At 42.7% G+C, this 14,902-nt stretch overlaps 1 protein-coding gene across 2 annotated transcripts in view; it reads left to right on the top strand.

Annotated features, from left to right (window-relative positions):
• POLR2B (RNA polymerase II subunit B) overlaps positions 1-14,902 on the top strand; it is a 726,171-nt gene that overhangs the window by 306,849 nt on the left and 404,420 nt on the right. For both annotated transcript variants that reach the window (XM_077475735.1, XM_077475736.1), the window contains one exon: positions 10,196-10,339. In XM_077475735.1, coding sequence (XP_077331861.1) covers positions 10,196-10,339 — 144 coding nt within the window. The remainder of the gene's footprint in view (positions 1-10,195; positions 10,340-14,902) is intronic.

Genomic DNA, 14,902 nt, shown 5'->3' with positions numbered 1-14,902 from the left:
TTTGGAAAGTTGACACCCCAAGCTATTTGCTGAGAGTCACTGTGTATTTTGCAGCTCTCCTTTGTTTTTGAAAATGAAGAAGTAAATGTGTTTTTGTTTTGTTTTTTGTTTTGTTTTTTCCCTTTTTTTTTTTTCCCCCCCTTTTTTTTCAAAACTGTGACAAAAGGCAAGGTCTGCAAAATACTCAACATACCTCTCAGCAAATAGCTTGGGGTGTCTACTTTCCAAAATGGGGTAATTTGGGTTGTTTTGTGCTATCTGGGCATTCCATAGCCTCCAAAACTGGGATAGGCAGTGAGGAGTGAAATTAAAAATTTACACCCTTCGAAATCCTGGTGCTTGGTTTTTGGGGTCCCATACACGGTTAGGCTCCCAAAAAGTCTCACATGTAGTATCCCCGTACTCAGGAGAAGCAACAATGTATTTTGGGGTGTAATTTTTACATATGCCCATGGCATGTTTGAGCAATATATCTTTTAGTGACAACTTTATGCAAAATAAAAAAAAATATTTTTCCCCGCAACTTGTATCAAAATATAAAATATTCCATTGACTCAACATGCCTCTCAGCAAATATCTTGGGGTGTCTACTTTCCTAAATGGGGTCATTTGGGGGGGGGGGGGTTTGTGTTTGAACTATCCTGGCATTTTATGCACAACATTTAGAAGCTTATGTCACACATCACCCCCTCTTCTAACCACTTGAAGACAGCCTTTTGACTGTTTGTTTACATGAAGAAAATTTTTTTTGCAAGAAAATTACTTTGAACCCCCAAATATTATGTGTATGTTTGATGTTTGTGTTAAAAAAAAAAAAAAAAAAAGGCCCTACAGATTAAAATGGTGGGTTTCATTTCAATTTATTTTTTCAAATGCTTTTTTGGGGAAAAACACGTTTTATTTTAATGCAATAAAAAACGCTATATTGCCCAAATGTTTGAAATAAAAAAGTATCTTAGTCCGAGTACATGGATACCAAACACAATATGCTTTAAAATTGCGCAGAAGCGTGCAGCAGCGACAAATTCGATTTTTAAAAGCCTTTAAAAGCCTTTACAGGTTACCACTTTAGATTTACAGAGGAAGTCTACTGCTAAAATGAGTGCCCTCGATCTGACCTTCATGCTGATGCCTCACATTCATGGTGCAATTGTTATATACATATGACACCAGACCGATTTTCGTTCGCCTTTGTGCGGGGGCAGGGGTGCTTTTAAAAAAAAAAAAGCAATGTAAACTGTTCCTTTCATTTTATATATTTTTATTATCTCAGGGAATGTAAATGTCCCCTATGATTGCAACAGGTACTCTTTTTAAAAAAAGAAATAAAATTAGGGTCTATTAGACCCTAGATCTTTCCTCTGCCCTCAAAGCATCTGACCACACCAAAATCGCTGTGATAAAATGCTTTACCAATGGCGCAGTTTACATCCGGCAAAATCTTGAAATGATCGTAGCTTCCGGTTTCTTAGGCCATATAGATGACTGGAGCCATTCTGGTCTCTGATCAGCTCTATGGTCAACTGACGGAACCACCGGCTGCATTCTTGGGTTCCCTGTTGGGACAGGAGAGCCTGAGAAAACCATGGGGGGGGGGGGGGGCGGCGACGACGACATTCCCTCCCGCTGCTTGTAAAAGCAGTCTAGAGGCCAATTAGCCGCTAGGATTGCTTTTACATGAAAGCTGACCATTGGCTGAAAAGAATGATGCCTAAACCTGCAGGTAGCATTCTGGTATAACCACTCAAAGTCCAGCAACATACCAGTACAGACTTTTTTTTTGTAACTGTAGTGGTGAAATCATCGCAGACAGTGCTGGAGTTACGGCTTTTTGTATCGTAGGAGCAAACGCTGTTGCTGTCGAAATCCGCTGCAGCCAAATGACGTACCTGCTAAGCAAATGATGCTTAACAATAAAACAAAGTAACATTACAGTATAACAGTAAGACTTGCTATACCTGCAAAGCAAATAAGAGTAAAAAACCTTTAGCGCAACCTGAGATATATATTATATTATATTATATTTTTATTTTTATATTTTCGAGAGCAATGGCACAACCATCCACCCGTCCCCACATGTCAGGGTGCTGGGTATTGTCCTGGACTCTGAACTCTCCTTTCAGCCCCACATACAATCACTTTCTAAAGCTTGCCGTCTCGACCTCCGCAACATCTCTAAACTACGTCCCTTTCGAACCAATGAAACCACAAAGCTCCTGATTGACTCCCTGGTTATCTCTCGCATTGACTACTGCAACTCCCTCCTCATTGGTTCACCTTTAAATAGACTATCCCCCCTTAGTCCATCATGAATGCTGCTGCCAGACTCATACACCTTACAAACCGCACAGTGTCTGCTACCCCTCTCTGCCAATCCCTCCATTGGCTGCCACTTGCCCAACAAATTTAAATTCAAAATGCTAACACTTACTTACAAAGCCATCCACAACTCTGCCCCCAGCTACATCACTAGCTTAGTCTCAAAATACCAACCTAATCGCCCAATTCGTTCCTCCCAGGACCTCCTGCTCTCTAGCTCCCTCATCACCTCCTCCCATATCCGCCTACAGGACTTCTCCCGAGCCTCGTCCATCCTCTGGAACTCACTACTCCACTCTGTCAGAATGTCTCCAAATGTATCCACTTTTAGGCGATCCCTGAAAACTTTCCTCTTCAGAGAAGCCTATCCTGCCTCCATCTAACAACTTCACTATTCTCTCCATTAGCTCATCCCCCACAGCTATTACCCTTATTTATATATATATATATATATATATGTGTGTGTGTGTATGTGTGTGTGTGTGTGTATATATATATATATATATATATTTATATTCCTGCAAAAGGTAGGAGGAAATCGCTCTGCTGCCCCCATGCTTTCGGCATATATGCTCTTTTTTTTTTTTTTGACTAGTGGTGAAATTACCTCAGACAGTGCTGGAGTCATGGCTTTATGTATCCTGGGAGCAAACGTTGATGCTGTGAAGATAAATCCGCACTGAAGCTTATTTGCATACCTGAAAACAAAAAATGGTTAACAATAAAACGCAAAACATTGCAGAAAAGAATACAGTAAAAAAGTGCAGAATAGAGAGAATAATAAAACGACAATTTTTATTTATTTTTTACCTTTTTTTAATGTAACTGTAACGGTTATAACTTATGTTTCCAGCGGTTTGGGTCTCTGAAAATGCGATTGCATCTTGGGAGACCCTGTGAAAGTGTGCTTAGTCTATGCAATGCTGTACCCTACGCTAAAACTCAACTAGTATATGGTAGTGTTCAAAACATTCACCAATGCAAAGACCAGGATTGTCAGGACAGCGGGGACAATAACGGGTGTCACGCCTATAGCCGCACTTTGTGCAGACACAACATTTTCTTTGGGGGGGGCTCATTGGGTAGGGGTACGCGGGAGGACATAAGGAAAATGCCTCTCATGCAGCTGGCTTACTGCATGTGGTTGGGGTAGGTGAGGTGGAGCACCCTCTGGAAACAGAAGGGCTTTGACTATCTCTTCCTGGAATTTAAGGAAGGATCCAGTCCATCCTGAAGCCCTGTATAGCACATGAGCATTCAGCAAAGTGGACACTTTTTTTTGTAGCAGCGCCTGGCCTTACGGACAACTAGGTACGGCGCCAACAACAGGTCGTTTAGGTCCACCCCTCCCATATTTTGGTTATATTCGTGGACACTGGGTTTCTCCACAACACCAGACACCGTAGTAATTTGGACCGTCGTGTTTGCAGGAAGGGAGGTAAGAACGAAAACATTCTTATCCCTACGCTTCATAGTGAGCAAGTTATTACACTGCAAGCAGGCTCTCTTCCCCAGCCTAAGACAGGGATCTACAATCCGCTAAGGAAAGCCCCGTCTATTAGAACGTATGGTGCCACATGCGCCAATCTGTTGATCAAACAAGTGACTTAAGTGGCACGCTCGTATAATTGCCCACATACAAATGGTACCCCTTTCCGAATAAGGGTGACGCCAAGTCCCACACAATCTTGCCAGCGCTCCCTATGTAATATGGGCAGTTCTGCGGCTCTACGTGACTATCTTTGCCCTCATAAACTATAAAACTACATGTATAGGCTGTGGCCCTGTCAGGGCTTATACATCTTGACCCCGTATCTGGCGAGCTTGCTGGGAAGTTATTGTTTGAATGACAAGCGGACAGAAAACTTAATCAGGGACTCATCAACGCAGACAACTTGATGGAGTAAACAAGTCTGCAAAATGTTGGTTGAAGTGGTTTACAATGGGCTGAATTTTGTAGAGTCGGTAGTATTCAGGGTCTCCACGAGGACGACGAAAGTTCATTGTCATTGAAGTGCATAAACCGCAAAATCTGCTCGTATCTTACCATGGCCATGGAAGCAGAGAACATAGGCATATGGTGAATTGGGTCAGTGGACCAATATGACCGCACTCACTCTTTTTTAGTTATACCTATGTTGAGGGAAAGGCCCCAGAAAGGTCTTAAATTCAGAGGCCGTAATTGGTCTCCAATCTCTTGTAAGGAGGACTGGGGAATAGCGATGTGTTGACCAGCGTACAAATTGCTTTGGTCGACAATAGATCTATAGAGATCTTGGCCAGTGAATGGGGGAAGTACGGGTGCTGCAGAAGTGGTAGGTTCCCAATTAGGATTGGTGAATGCAGCAGGAAGGGCACGGTGGGCCTGTCTTTGTCTTCTTGGTGGCAGCGGGACACTACTTGTGCTTGCCACCTCGCCAGCTTGAACTTCACTTATGGGACTTGCCATGTCACCAAGTGTTAATGTATGGATGTGTGTTGATGCTGGATGTATGACCAGGGTGTACTAAGCTGCTGGTGCTTGCCAGTTCACCAGAAGGAATAGCGGCACTAGTACTTCTCTGCTCCATACGAGGGACCTGCGGTTCTTGCACCTCAACAGAAGATCGGGGTCTGGTATGCCTGACCTTAGCTCTGACAACGGAGTTGTGGTCCCTGCCATATGTCATGGAACCGCTGTCTACAGGATTGTATCCTGAGCCTGAATCTGACAGATAAGTGACTTCCTCTTCACTATCCGTCATGCTCAGAAATGTGTAGGCCTCTTCACTAGTGTACCTTCGATTTGCCATTTTGGGCTCTAAATTTAGTGGTACAACTAGTGAGATTCACAGGTAAAAAAGCTCCTTCCTGACTGTTAGCGACTGTATCAAAACGCTACCAAATAAAAACTTGGCGATCGCAGGGATCAGGCCTGACTATGCGAACGCTGCAGTTATGTGTTTAGTGTTTTGTAAGTGACAGTGATCGATTGATTCTGCACTTGGGTGGGCTGGGTGGAGGGGCAAAACGCAGGTGCTAGCAGGTATCTGGGCGGATCCCACTAAGATACTGCGTTTTTGGGAACCCTAAACTGCTGGGGACGCTAGTATATATCTGATCAGATATTGATCCGTTCATATACTATACCACTAAGGGAGGTGTATGCCGTGTGCATGGGTGTTAGTGGTATCCTGCCGCTGCTTGGGGCGATGCAGACCCTAAAACCTAACTTAAGGGGGTATAACCTTTATTGGGTAATAAGCGGCGGATACCCTGACACTATATAGAAAAAAAACTAACCAGCATCACCCGTAACAGTTATACGGTGATCACTGGTGAAAATGTTAACTAGGGGGAATGGGGGATGGGTAAATTACTACTACCTTTATTGGTTAGTATATGGGGGTACCTGACACTATAAAAAGCTTTGACAAACCTAAATACCTACCCGCCTAGCTAGCGTCACCTGCGACACTAATACAACAATCAGAAAAACGATCAATTGGTGATACTGGTGACGGGGGGTGATCACAGGGTTAAACCTTTATTAGGGGGGTACCCTAGACCTAAAGGGGGCTAACCCCGACTGCCCTAACTGTTATTGCAATCACAAATTACACCAATGGAATCGATAAAAACAAAAAAAAAAATGAAATTGGTGTCACTGTGTCAGGGGGTGCAAGGGGGTGATCGGGGGGGTGTAAAGTGTGCCTGCGTGTTCTACTGTACTGTGTAGTGTTGGTGCAACTCACATATGTCTTCTCTCCTCGGCACCAGAACGGAAATAAGACAGTCATTAGGAGAGATTACATCACTTCCGCTGCTCCTGTTTACATTACAGGAGCAGAGGAAGCATTCTATTCATCAGGAGTGATCGTGAGGGGGGTGGCCATGAATGAATGGCCTCCCCCCTCATCCACCGATGGCTCCCCATGGATTCTGACTGCCGCAGGCACCGGGCGATCGGGCCCCTCACCTGTGGGCAGGCATGGACGTACAGGTACGCCAATATGACTGCCCGTGCCAATCTGCTGACGTACATCGTCGTGCGGCGGTCGGCAACTGGCTAGGCAACTGGACACGTGCGGTCATTTTTTCCAGTTTTATTGTTTTAAATAGTACTACAACTTCACATTAACAACGCCTTCACTAGCGCAGGAGCAATTCTTCTTTTTCCTGTCCTTAATTTAAAAACTGGTTTGTGCGGGTTGACGATCTGATTTGGAGTCTCTTGCTGGGTATCGTGCCGTTGTAGCCGAGATTAGGATTCGTTTAATAGCCAAAGCAAGTCGGGGAAAGCTAGGAGCACATCAATAATATGTCTTCACTCATGCCCCCCCCTCAGAAGCATCTTACTTGGGCTAAGAAGAAAAGACTGGACTGTTACTCGGTGGTCCTCTTTTCGGATGAAAGTAAATTTTGCATTTTGTTTGGAAATCAAGGTCTGAGTCTGTAGAGTGGAGAGGCTCAGAATCCAAGTTGCATGAGGTCCAGTGCGAAGTTTCCACAGTCAGTGATGATTTTGGCAGCCATATCATTTGCTGGTGTTGGTTAACCGGTTCCCGACCTGCGCACGCTGATGTACGTCGGCAGAATAGCACGGGCAGGCATATTGGCGTACAGGTACGTCCAATCTTTAATGTCGCTCTGTCATCGCCAGTCGGAACCCCCGTGAGTCCGGTTGTGGGTCCCGTGGACTCTATCGCAGCAGGCATACCCGTGATCGTCTCACGGGCCGGCTGAACGGAGAAATGCCATTGTAAACAGCATTTCCCCATTCTGCCTAGCAACTAGTGATGCTGATCTCTGCTCCATGTGATTGGAGCAAAGATCAGTGTTCACTAAATGAAAGCCCAGCCCCCCACAGTTAGTAACACGCCCCTAGGAACACTTAACCCCTACACTGCCACCCACTGGTTAACCCCTTCACTGCCAGTGTCATTTACACAGGAATCACTGCATTTATATAGCAGTGATTGCTGTATAAATGACAATGGTCCCAAAAATGTCCAATGTGTCCGCCATAATGTCGCAGTCACAATAAAAATCGCTGATCGTCGCCATTACTAGTAAAAAAAAGAAAAATTTATAAAAACGTAAAAAATGCCATAAAACTATCCGCTATTTTGTAAACGCTATAACTTTTGCGCAAACCAGTCAATCACTTATTGCGATTTTTTATTTTTTATTTTTTTTTTTTTTTACTAAAAATCTGTATAAGAATACGTATTGGCCTAAACTGGGGGAAACAATTTTTTTTTATATATTTTTGGGGGATATTTATTATAACAAAGTAAAAAATGCGTTTTTTTTTTTCAAAATTTCGCTCTATTTTTATAGCGCAAAAAATAAAAACCGCAGGGGTGATCACATACCACCAAAAAGCTCTATTTGTGGGAAAAAAAGACGCCAATTTTATTTGGGAACCAGGTCGCATGACCGCACAATTCAGTTAAAGCGACGCAGTGCCGAATCGCAAAAAGTGGTCTGGTCTTTGACCAGCAAAATGGTCCGAGGCTGAAGTGGTTAATTGTGTCCTTACGTGCTGCTATGTTGTGCTAATAAGTGCTATATAACTAAAATCTAACAATTTCTACTAAAAGGATTGCTCCCACCTATACACACTCAAACATTATCAATGTGCAAAATTATAATAAAAAAAAATGGTGCCACACTCCTAAATATTTGTTGGTATACCTTTTTAAATCTACTTGCATGGCAATTTTTCCAGACTCTTCAAATCCAAAAAAATGCAACTCTGACAAGACCCAACAATAAATCAGTCCATAAAGGTGTCCTTTAGTATGAATTTGCTTGCATGTACTCAATCTTTCAATACAAGCATATGCTCACAGATCCAAACTACTGCTTCTTTAACACTTGCTTACTAGGCACTTAAACCCCCCCTCCTGCCTAGACCAATTTTCAGCTTTCAGCGCTGATGCACTTTGAATGACAATTGCACGGCCATGTAACACTGTACCCAAATGAAATTTTTATCATTTTTTTTCCCACAAATAGAGCTTTCTTTTGGTGGTATTTAATTACAGCTGGGAGTTTTTTGCTAAACAAACAAAAGATGCAAAAAAATAATCATGTTTCATAGTTATAAAATTTTGCAAACAGGTCATTTTTCTCCTTCATTGAAATGCGCTGATGAGGCGGCACTGATAAGCGGCACTGGGCTGCACTGATGGGCACTGATGGGCACGGAGTCTCATAGACTCGCTGATCAGAGTGCGCCAATAGCGCGTCAATAGACGTAGTCCCAGCAAAGCAGGTCCACGCTGTAGCCGTCATTCGGCTATAGCGCGGATCTCTAGTGGTTAATTAGTGTTCACCACTATGTGCTTCAATCATCCACATGCATTGGTGATAATCCCCTCCCCATCCAATGTGCCCTCACCTGGGGGAGAAGGCCAACCAATGATGTATGTGTGTGTGTGTGTATATATATATATGTATATGTATGTATGTATATATATATATATATATATATATATATATATATATATATATATATATATATTATATTTGTGTATATGTGTGTGTGTATGTATGTGTTTATATATATATATATATATATATATATATATATATATATATATATATATATATATATATATATATATATATATATATATATATATATATATAAAATTACACATTTACGCTCTTGTCCCTCTGGGCATCTGTTGTGCTGTTTCACTCCTTTGCTGGCAATCTTGAGATTAGAATCCTCCTTTTCTTACACTTGGTCTCCATTCACCCAAAAAAATTGCAAATGGAGAAAAGCTGGATATAGTGCTTTGTTTGTAAACTACTGGTTCATTAAATACTAGAATTTAAAAACGCTCACCTTTTCTTGGTGCATAGAGTCCACCAAACTGTAAAGCATTTCGTTCTCAGTGCGGGCATTTGACAATCGAACAGTATTGGCACAGAAAGCTCTGGATGCATGCCTCAATGTGACGACAGACCCTTATGGGAGGGGCCAGTCTGTCACGCTGAGGCACATATCCAGATATATGGGGCAGTCTTCACTGAAAATGTATGTCATCATAACTGTAAAGTTATTGGTTTACACCTCCCTGTTTTTTTTTTTTTTCTTTTACTCTGGTTTTTGCATGTACTTTATACAGCGGAGGATCCTCAACTTTTGGAATTTGACATTGATATCTGCTTATACTGTGAACTTTTTTTTTTTTTTATACTTTAAATCAAAAGATTGAAAACAAAAATAAACACACGGCATTTGTCAAGCTTCCATGAGGCATCATTGAAGCATCATGAACACATCAAAACATGTTGAAGCAGTGGGTGCTTTATTGTGCATTGAAGTCTAAGCAAGTGCCCTTAAAGAGGAGATTTATTTACCCAAACGCACATACTTGCTTTGGTGTTTTGTTGCAGCTGTCCCATGTGGGCTCTAAAGCCTGCTGCTCACTCAGTTTTTGGTCTGCTCAGAGCAGAGAGCGTTGCTTTCAGCTCTGCTCCTCCTTTGCTCACTAGAGTGCTGGGAAGGGGGGGGGGGGTGGGTGCAGCTTATTGAGCTTTCTGATTCGTGTTGAGAGACAGAGCCAGCTGTCAGGCAGCTGGGTGGAAAGGCTCTCACATCAGCTGATAGCATGCAATAGCCTGCTGTCAGTCAGATTTAGATCTCGGGAGTGCAAAAGGAAGTGTAGACCTGTGACCCACAAGAGAAGTTTGACTAGAAAGCTTTGGCCACACTTTTTTAAGCGAATTTTAATTTGCATAATGAATCACACAACCCATTGTCACAATAAATCTTTATATATTCCTGTTTAATACTCGATGAATTTTATTTTATTTTTTTAACCATTTGAGTTCCTTTTTATGTGCACAATTCATTCCTTTTATCTTTCTCCTTAAGGTCTTGAACAGATTGACGTTTGCATCAACTCTTTCGCACCTGCGGAGATTAAACTCCCCTATTGGCAGAGATGGAAAACTTGCCAAACCGAGACAGTTACATAACACCTTATGGGGAATGGTATGCCCTGCAGAGACTCCTGAGGTAAAACCAATACTTAGTGCAAACAAAGGGGCGTCATATCCTTTGTGGCTATGGAAAAATCAATTTTTTTCGAAGTTTTTGTTTTTATTAATAAAATGTCACCATTTAATCTCCTTTTACACCCTTTTTCAGACTTTCCGTCCTGCCAAAAAAATAGGCAACCTGTGAATTTATGGTATTGGCCATTCACAGTTGGTGGGGTCAGCGAAGAATGTAGACGTTTTAAAAAAAAAAACTTAGATGGGCACCTTGGTAAACGCAATATACAGCAGGGATCTCAAACTAGTGGCCCTCCAGCTGTTGCGGAACTCAAAGTCCCATCATGCCTCTGCCTTTGGGAGTTATGCTTGTAACTGTCAGCCTTGCAATGCCTCATGGGATTTGTAGTTTTGCAACAGCTGGTGGGCTGCCAGTTTGAAACCCCTGATATACAGGGATATGGGAATGGTATTGACTTAATCGTGCATGTGTGTGTATATAATATATCGCACACAGTGAAGGAAAAAGTATTTGATCCCCTGCCGATTTTGTAAGTTTGCCCACTGTCAAAGTGATCAGACTATATAATTTTAATGGTAGGCTTATTTTAACAGTGAAAGAGAGAATAACAATAAACAGAAAAGTGCATTTCTAAAGTTATAAATTGATTTGCGTTTTTAATGGCTGAAATAAGTATTTGACCCCATTGCAAAACATGACTTGGTGGCAAAACCCTTGTTGGCAATCAGAGGTCAGATGCTGCTTGTAGTTGGCCACTAGGTTTGTACATATCTCAGGAGGGATTTTGTCCCACTCCTCTTTGCAGATTCCCTCCAAGTCAGTAAGGTTTCAAGGCTGATGATTGGCAACTTGAGCCTTCAGTTCCCTCTACATATTTTATATGGAATTAAGGTGTGGAGACTGGCTAGGCCACTCTACGACTTTAATGTGCTTCTTGAGCCACTCCTTTGTTGCCTTGGCTGTGTGCGTTTGGGTCACAGTCATGCTGGGATACCCATCCACGACCCATTTTCAATGCCCTGGCTGATGGAAGGAGGTTCTCACCCAAGATTTGATGGTACATGGCCCTGTCCATCTGTTTTGATGCAGTGAAGTTGTTCTGTCCCCTTATCAGAAAAATACCCCCAAAACACCACCTCCATGTTTCCACCTCCATGTTTGACGGTAGGTTTGACATGTTTATTGGAGTCATAAGCAGCGCTCCTCCTCCAAACACGGCGAGTTGCGTTGATGCAAAAGAGCTCGATTGTAGTCTCATCTGACCAAAACACTTTCAGCCAGTTCGCCTCTGAATCATTCAGACGTTCATTAGCAAACTTCAGATGGGCCTGTACATTTTTGAGAAGGGGGACCTTGTGGGCACTGCAGGAGTTCAGTCCTTCACGGTGTAGTGTTACCAATTGTTTTTTTGGTGACTATGATCCCAACCGCACTGAGATAATGGACAAGATTCTCCTATGTAGTTCTGGGCTGATTCACTGTTCTCCTGATCATTGAAACTCCACAAGGTAAGATCTTGCAAGATTTTCCGAATAGATTTGTCAAGTGATTGATCAAGCTTCAGCTTAAAGCGGAGATCCACCCTAAAGTGGACCTTCCGCTCATCGGAAACCCTCCCCCCCCCCCTCCGGCGCCACAATTGGCACCTTTCAGGGGGGAGGGGGGGTGCAGGTACCTGTACAGTACAGGTATCTGCACCCACTTCCGGGATAGCTCTCTGCGGAAAGGGGCGTAGATTACGCCCCTTTCCGAAAGTCCCACCGCTGCCTGCTGGGAAACGCACAGTTCCCAGAGGCAGCGGGTTCATCCTTATTGAGCAGCGCGACTCGCGCATGCGCAGTAGGGAACCGGGAAATGAAGCCGAAAGGCTCCACTTCCTGATTCCCATACCCAAGATGGTGGCGGCAGCACCCGAGAGACGATCGAGAGATCGGCTTCGGGTGCCGACATCGCGGGCGTGCTGGACAGGTAAGTGTCAATATTTTAAAAGTCAGCAGCTGCAGTATTTGTAGCTGCTGGCTTTAAAAAAAAAAAAAAAAAAAACGCGGACTCCCGGCGGACTCCCGCTTTAAAGAAGAAAATTCTTCCTTCTCACATTAAGAGCACACTCATCCAGGGCGATTAGTGCCTCTTTGGTGGTGCATCATCAGGCCTCTATGGCTCAGATCTGTAAGACCGAAACTTTGGTCTTCGGTTCAGACATTTATCCGATTTTATCAAATCGATATTAAAGGACATGAAGATATTGCCTTTGGGCACAGCATATAATGCAGGCCTCCTGTTTTCTTGACTGTCTAACCCCCCCCCCCCCCCCCCTTCAGTTGCCATTGCTGTGTGACATCCCACATAGTTATGATTATGGCTGTGTCCCCTGATGTAAGAAAATTAAATGGGATTTTTATAACAGCTAACCTGTAAAATCCTTTTCTTTGATGTACATCAGGGGACACACAGGTCCCTCCCTTCTTATATTGATTGCTTGGCTACAAAACTGAGCACTCAAAGTAGTCGGAGGGGTTATATGGGGGAAGTTCACGCCTTAAGGGGCGTGCCAGTGTCCAGCGCCTGATGGTCCGATATAACCCACATAGTTATTACTATGGCTCTGTGTCCCATGATGTACATCAAAGAAAAGGATTTTACAGGTAAGCTGTAAAAATCCTATTGTATATCTATGTAAATATAAATGATATAGTATGTTGAGCTGGTGTCTTTATTCATCCTTGCTAACTATGGAACTAAAAGCTAGCTACATACTGGAACTGCTTTAAATCTGGAGTAATGGGGCTTTTCCATTTACAAGTCAGAATAAATGGAAACTGTTCCCCAGGGCGGTTTTTAGGCAGCTATATATAAATGAGGAAAATAACCTTTGAATAAAGAACAATAATTTTTTATTGGAAGATAAGGTGGGTTATTACATGAGTGTCAAAATATGAGCTTGAATGGGGCTATACCCATGCCAAATACAGGAGGTAGCAAACATAAGGGTTATACACAGCATATAATGACTATTGCATAACAGTTCCTGGCGTTTCGACCCATGGTGTTTGGGGTCTCTTCAGAGGATGAGTTTGCCAAGAAAAAGAAAATTCATAATATATCGCTTTTATTTAAAAACAAGATATAATGTATGCAAAAATGTTTGGTAACACGTTGCACATAATTACCATTGCAATTGGAGATACCCCTTGGTCAGAACGTCCCCACACAGCCATCAGATCATTCTGCGTGCCCCCACGCCCCAATGACACAGAGAGACTCAATGCGGCTTACAAGGAGTCGCACATAAACAAATGCCCCTCATCAAAGCGTCCCAGAGGGGGACGGGGCCAGAACCCACAGCAATTACCAGAGTGTTAGTTCATGGGCAAACCCATATCCATTATAGTTTATTCAATTTATATATTGAACAGTCAGACACTGTTACAGTGATCTATCATATACTATGGTAATTAAATATATAAAATACTACATGCATAATAAATTTGATGACTGATGTAAATAAGCCAAAAGTGGCCGTAACTTTCAACTTTTACGGTAGAGTGGTAAGTGATGACACAGAAAATGTGAAAGTGTAGGGCAGAAAAAACAAAAACCTAATGTTAAAGTGGTTGTATAACCCTTTCATGACTAAGCCTTTTTTTGACATTTGGTGTTTACAAGCTAAAATCCATATTTTTTGCTAGAAAATTACTTGGAACCCCCAAACATTATATATATTTTTTTAGCAGAGACTCGAGAATAAAACGGCGATTGTTGCAATATTTTATGTCACGCGGTATTTGCGCAGCGGTGTTTTAAATGCAACTTTTTGGGGAAAGGTACACTTTTACGAATTTTTAAAAAACTAAACAATAAAATTAGCCCATTTTTTTTCCATAATGTGAAAGATAATGTTACGCCGAGTAAATAGATACCAAACATGTCACACTTTATAATTGCATGCACTCGTGGAATGTCGACTAACTACGGTACCTAAAAATCTCAATAGGCGACGCTTTTAAAAAAATTCCGGTTACCAGTTTGGAGTTATAGAGGAGGTTTAGTGCTTGAATTGCTCTGACGATCACGGCGATACCTCACATGTATGATTTGAACACAGTTTACATATGCGGGCGCGACTTCTGTATGCGTTTTCTTTGCTGCGCGAGCTTGCGGCGACGGGCGGGGCGCTTTAAAAAAAAAAATTCTTATTTTATTTTTAAATTAATGGTTTTAAAAAAATAAATATTTGATCACGTCATGACGTCGCTTCCGTGTTTACAATTAGGAGACTGGAATGACGCCACTTACGGCGCCATTCCAGTCCCTCCCTAGCCGCTGGAAGCGGCGGATGTGAGATCGGTGCTCCCGATTGAGCGGGAGCACCGGTAAGAGCGGTGGGGGGGGGGGGCGTCCCCTCTCACTCCTCCGGCATAACAGCCGAGCGGCTTTTAGCCTCATCGGTTATTATGGCTGGATAGCCAATCGCCCGCTCAGAAAAACCGTACCGGGATGATGCCTGCAGGTGCGGGCATCATCCCGGTATAACCCCCGGAAGCAGAGTACGCACATCTGCGT

This window comes from Lithobates pipiens, unplaced genomic scaffold, assembly GCF_037356315.1.
Source record: "Lithobates pipiens isolate NorthernLeopardFrog02 unplaced genomic scaffold, aLitPip1_a1.2 Scaffold_13, whole genome shotgun sequence".
Lineage (NCBI taxonomy): Eukaryota > Metazoa > Chordata > Amphibia > Anura > Ranidae > Lithobates > Lithobates pipiens.
The sequence above is the reverse complement of the archived record's forward strand: the minus strand, read 5'-3'. Positions and strand labels throughout refer to the sequence as shown.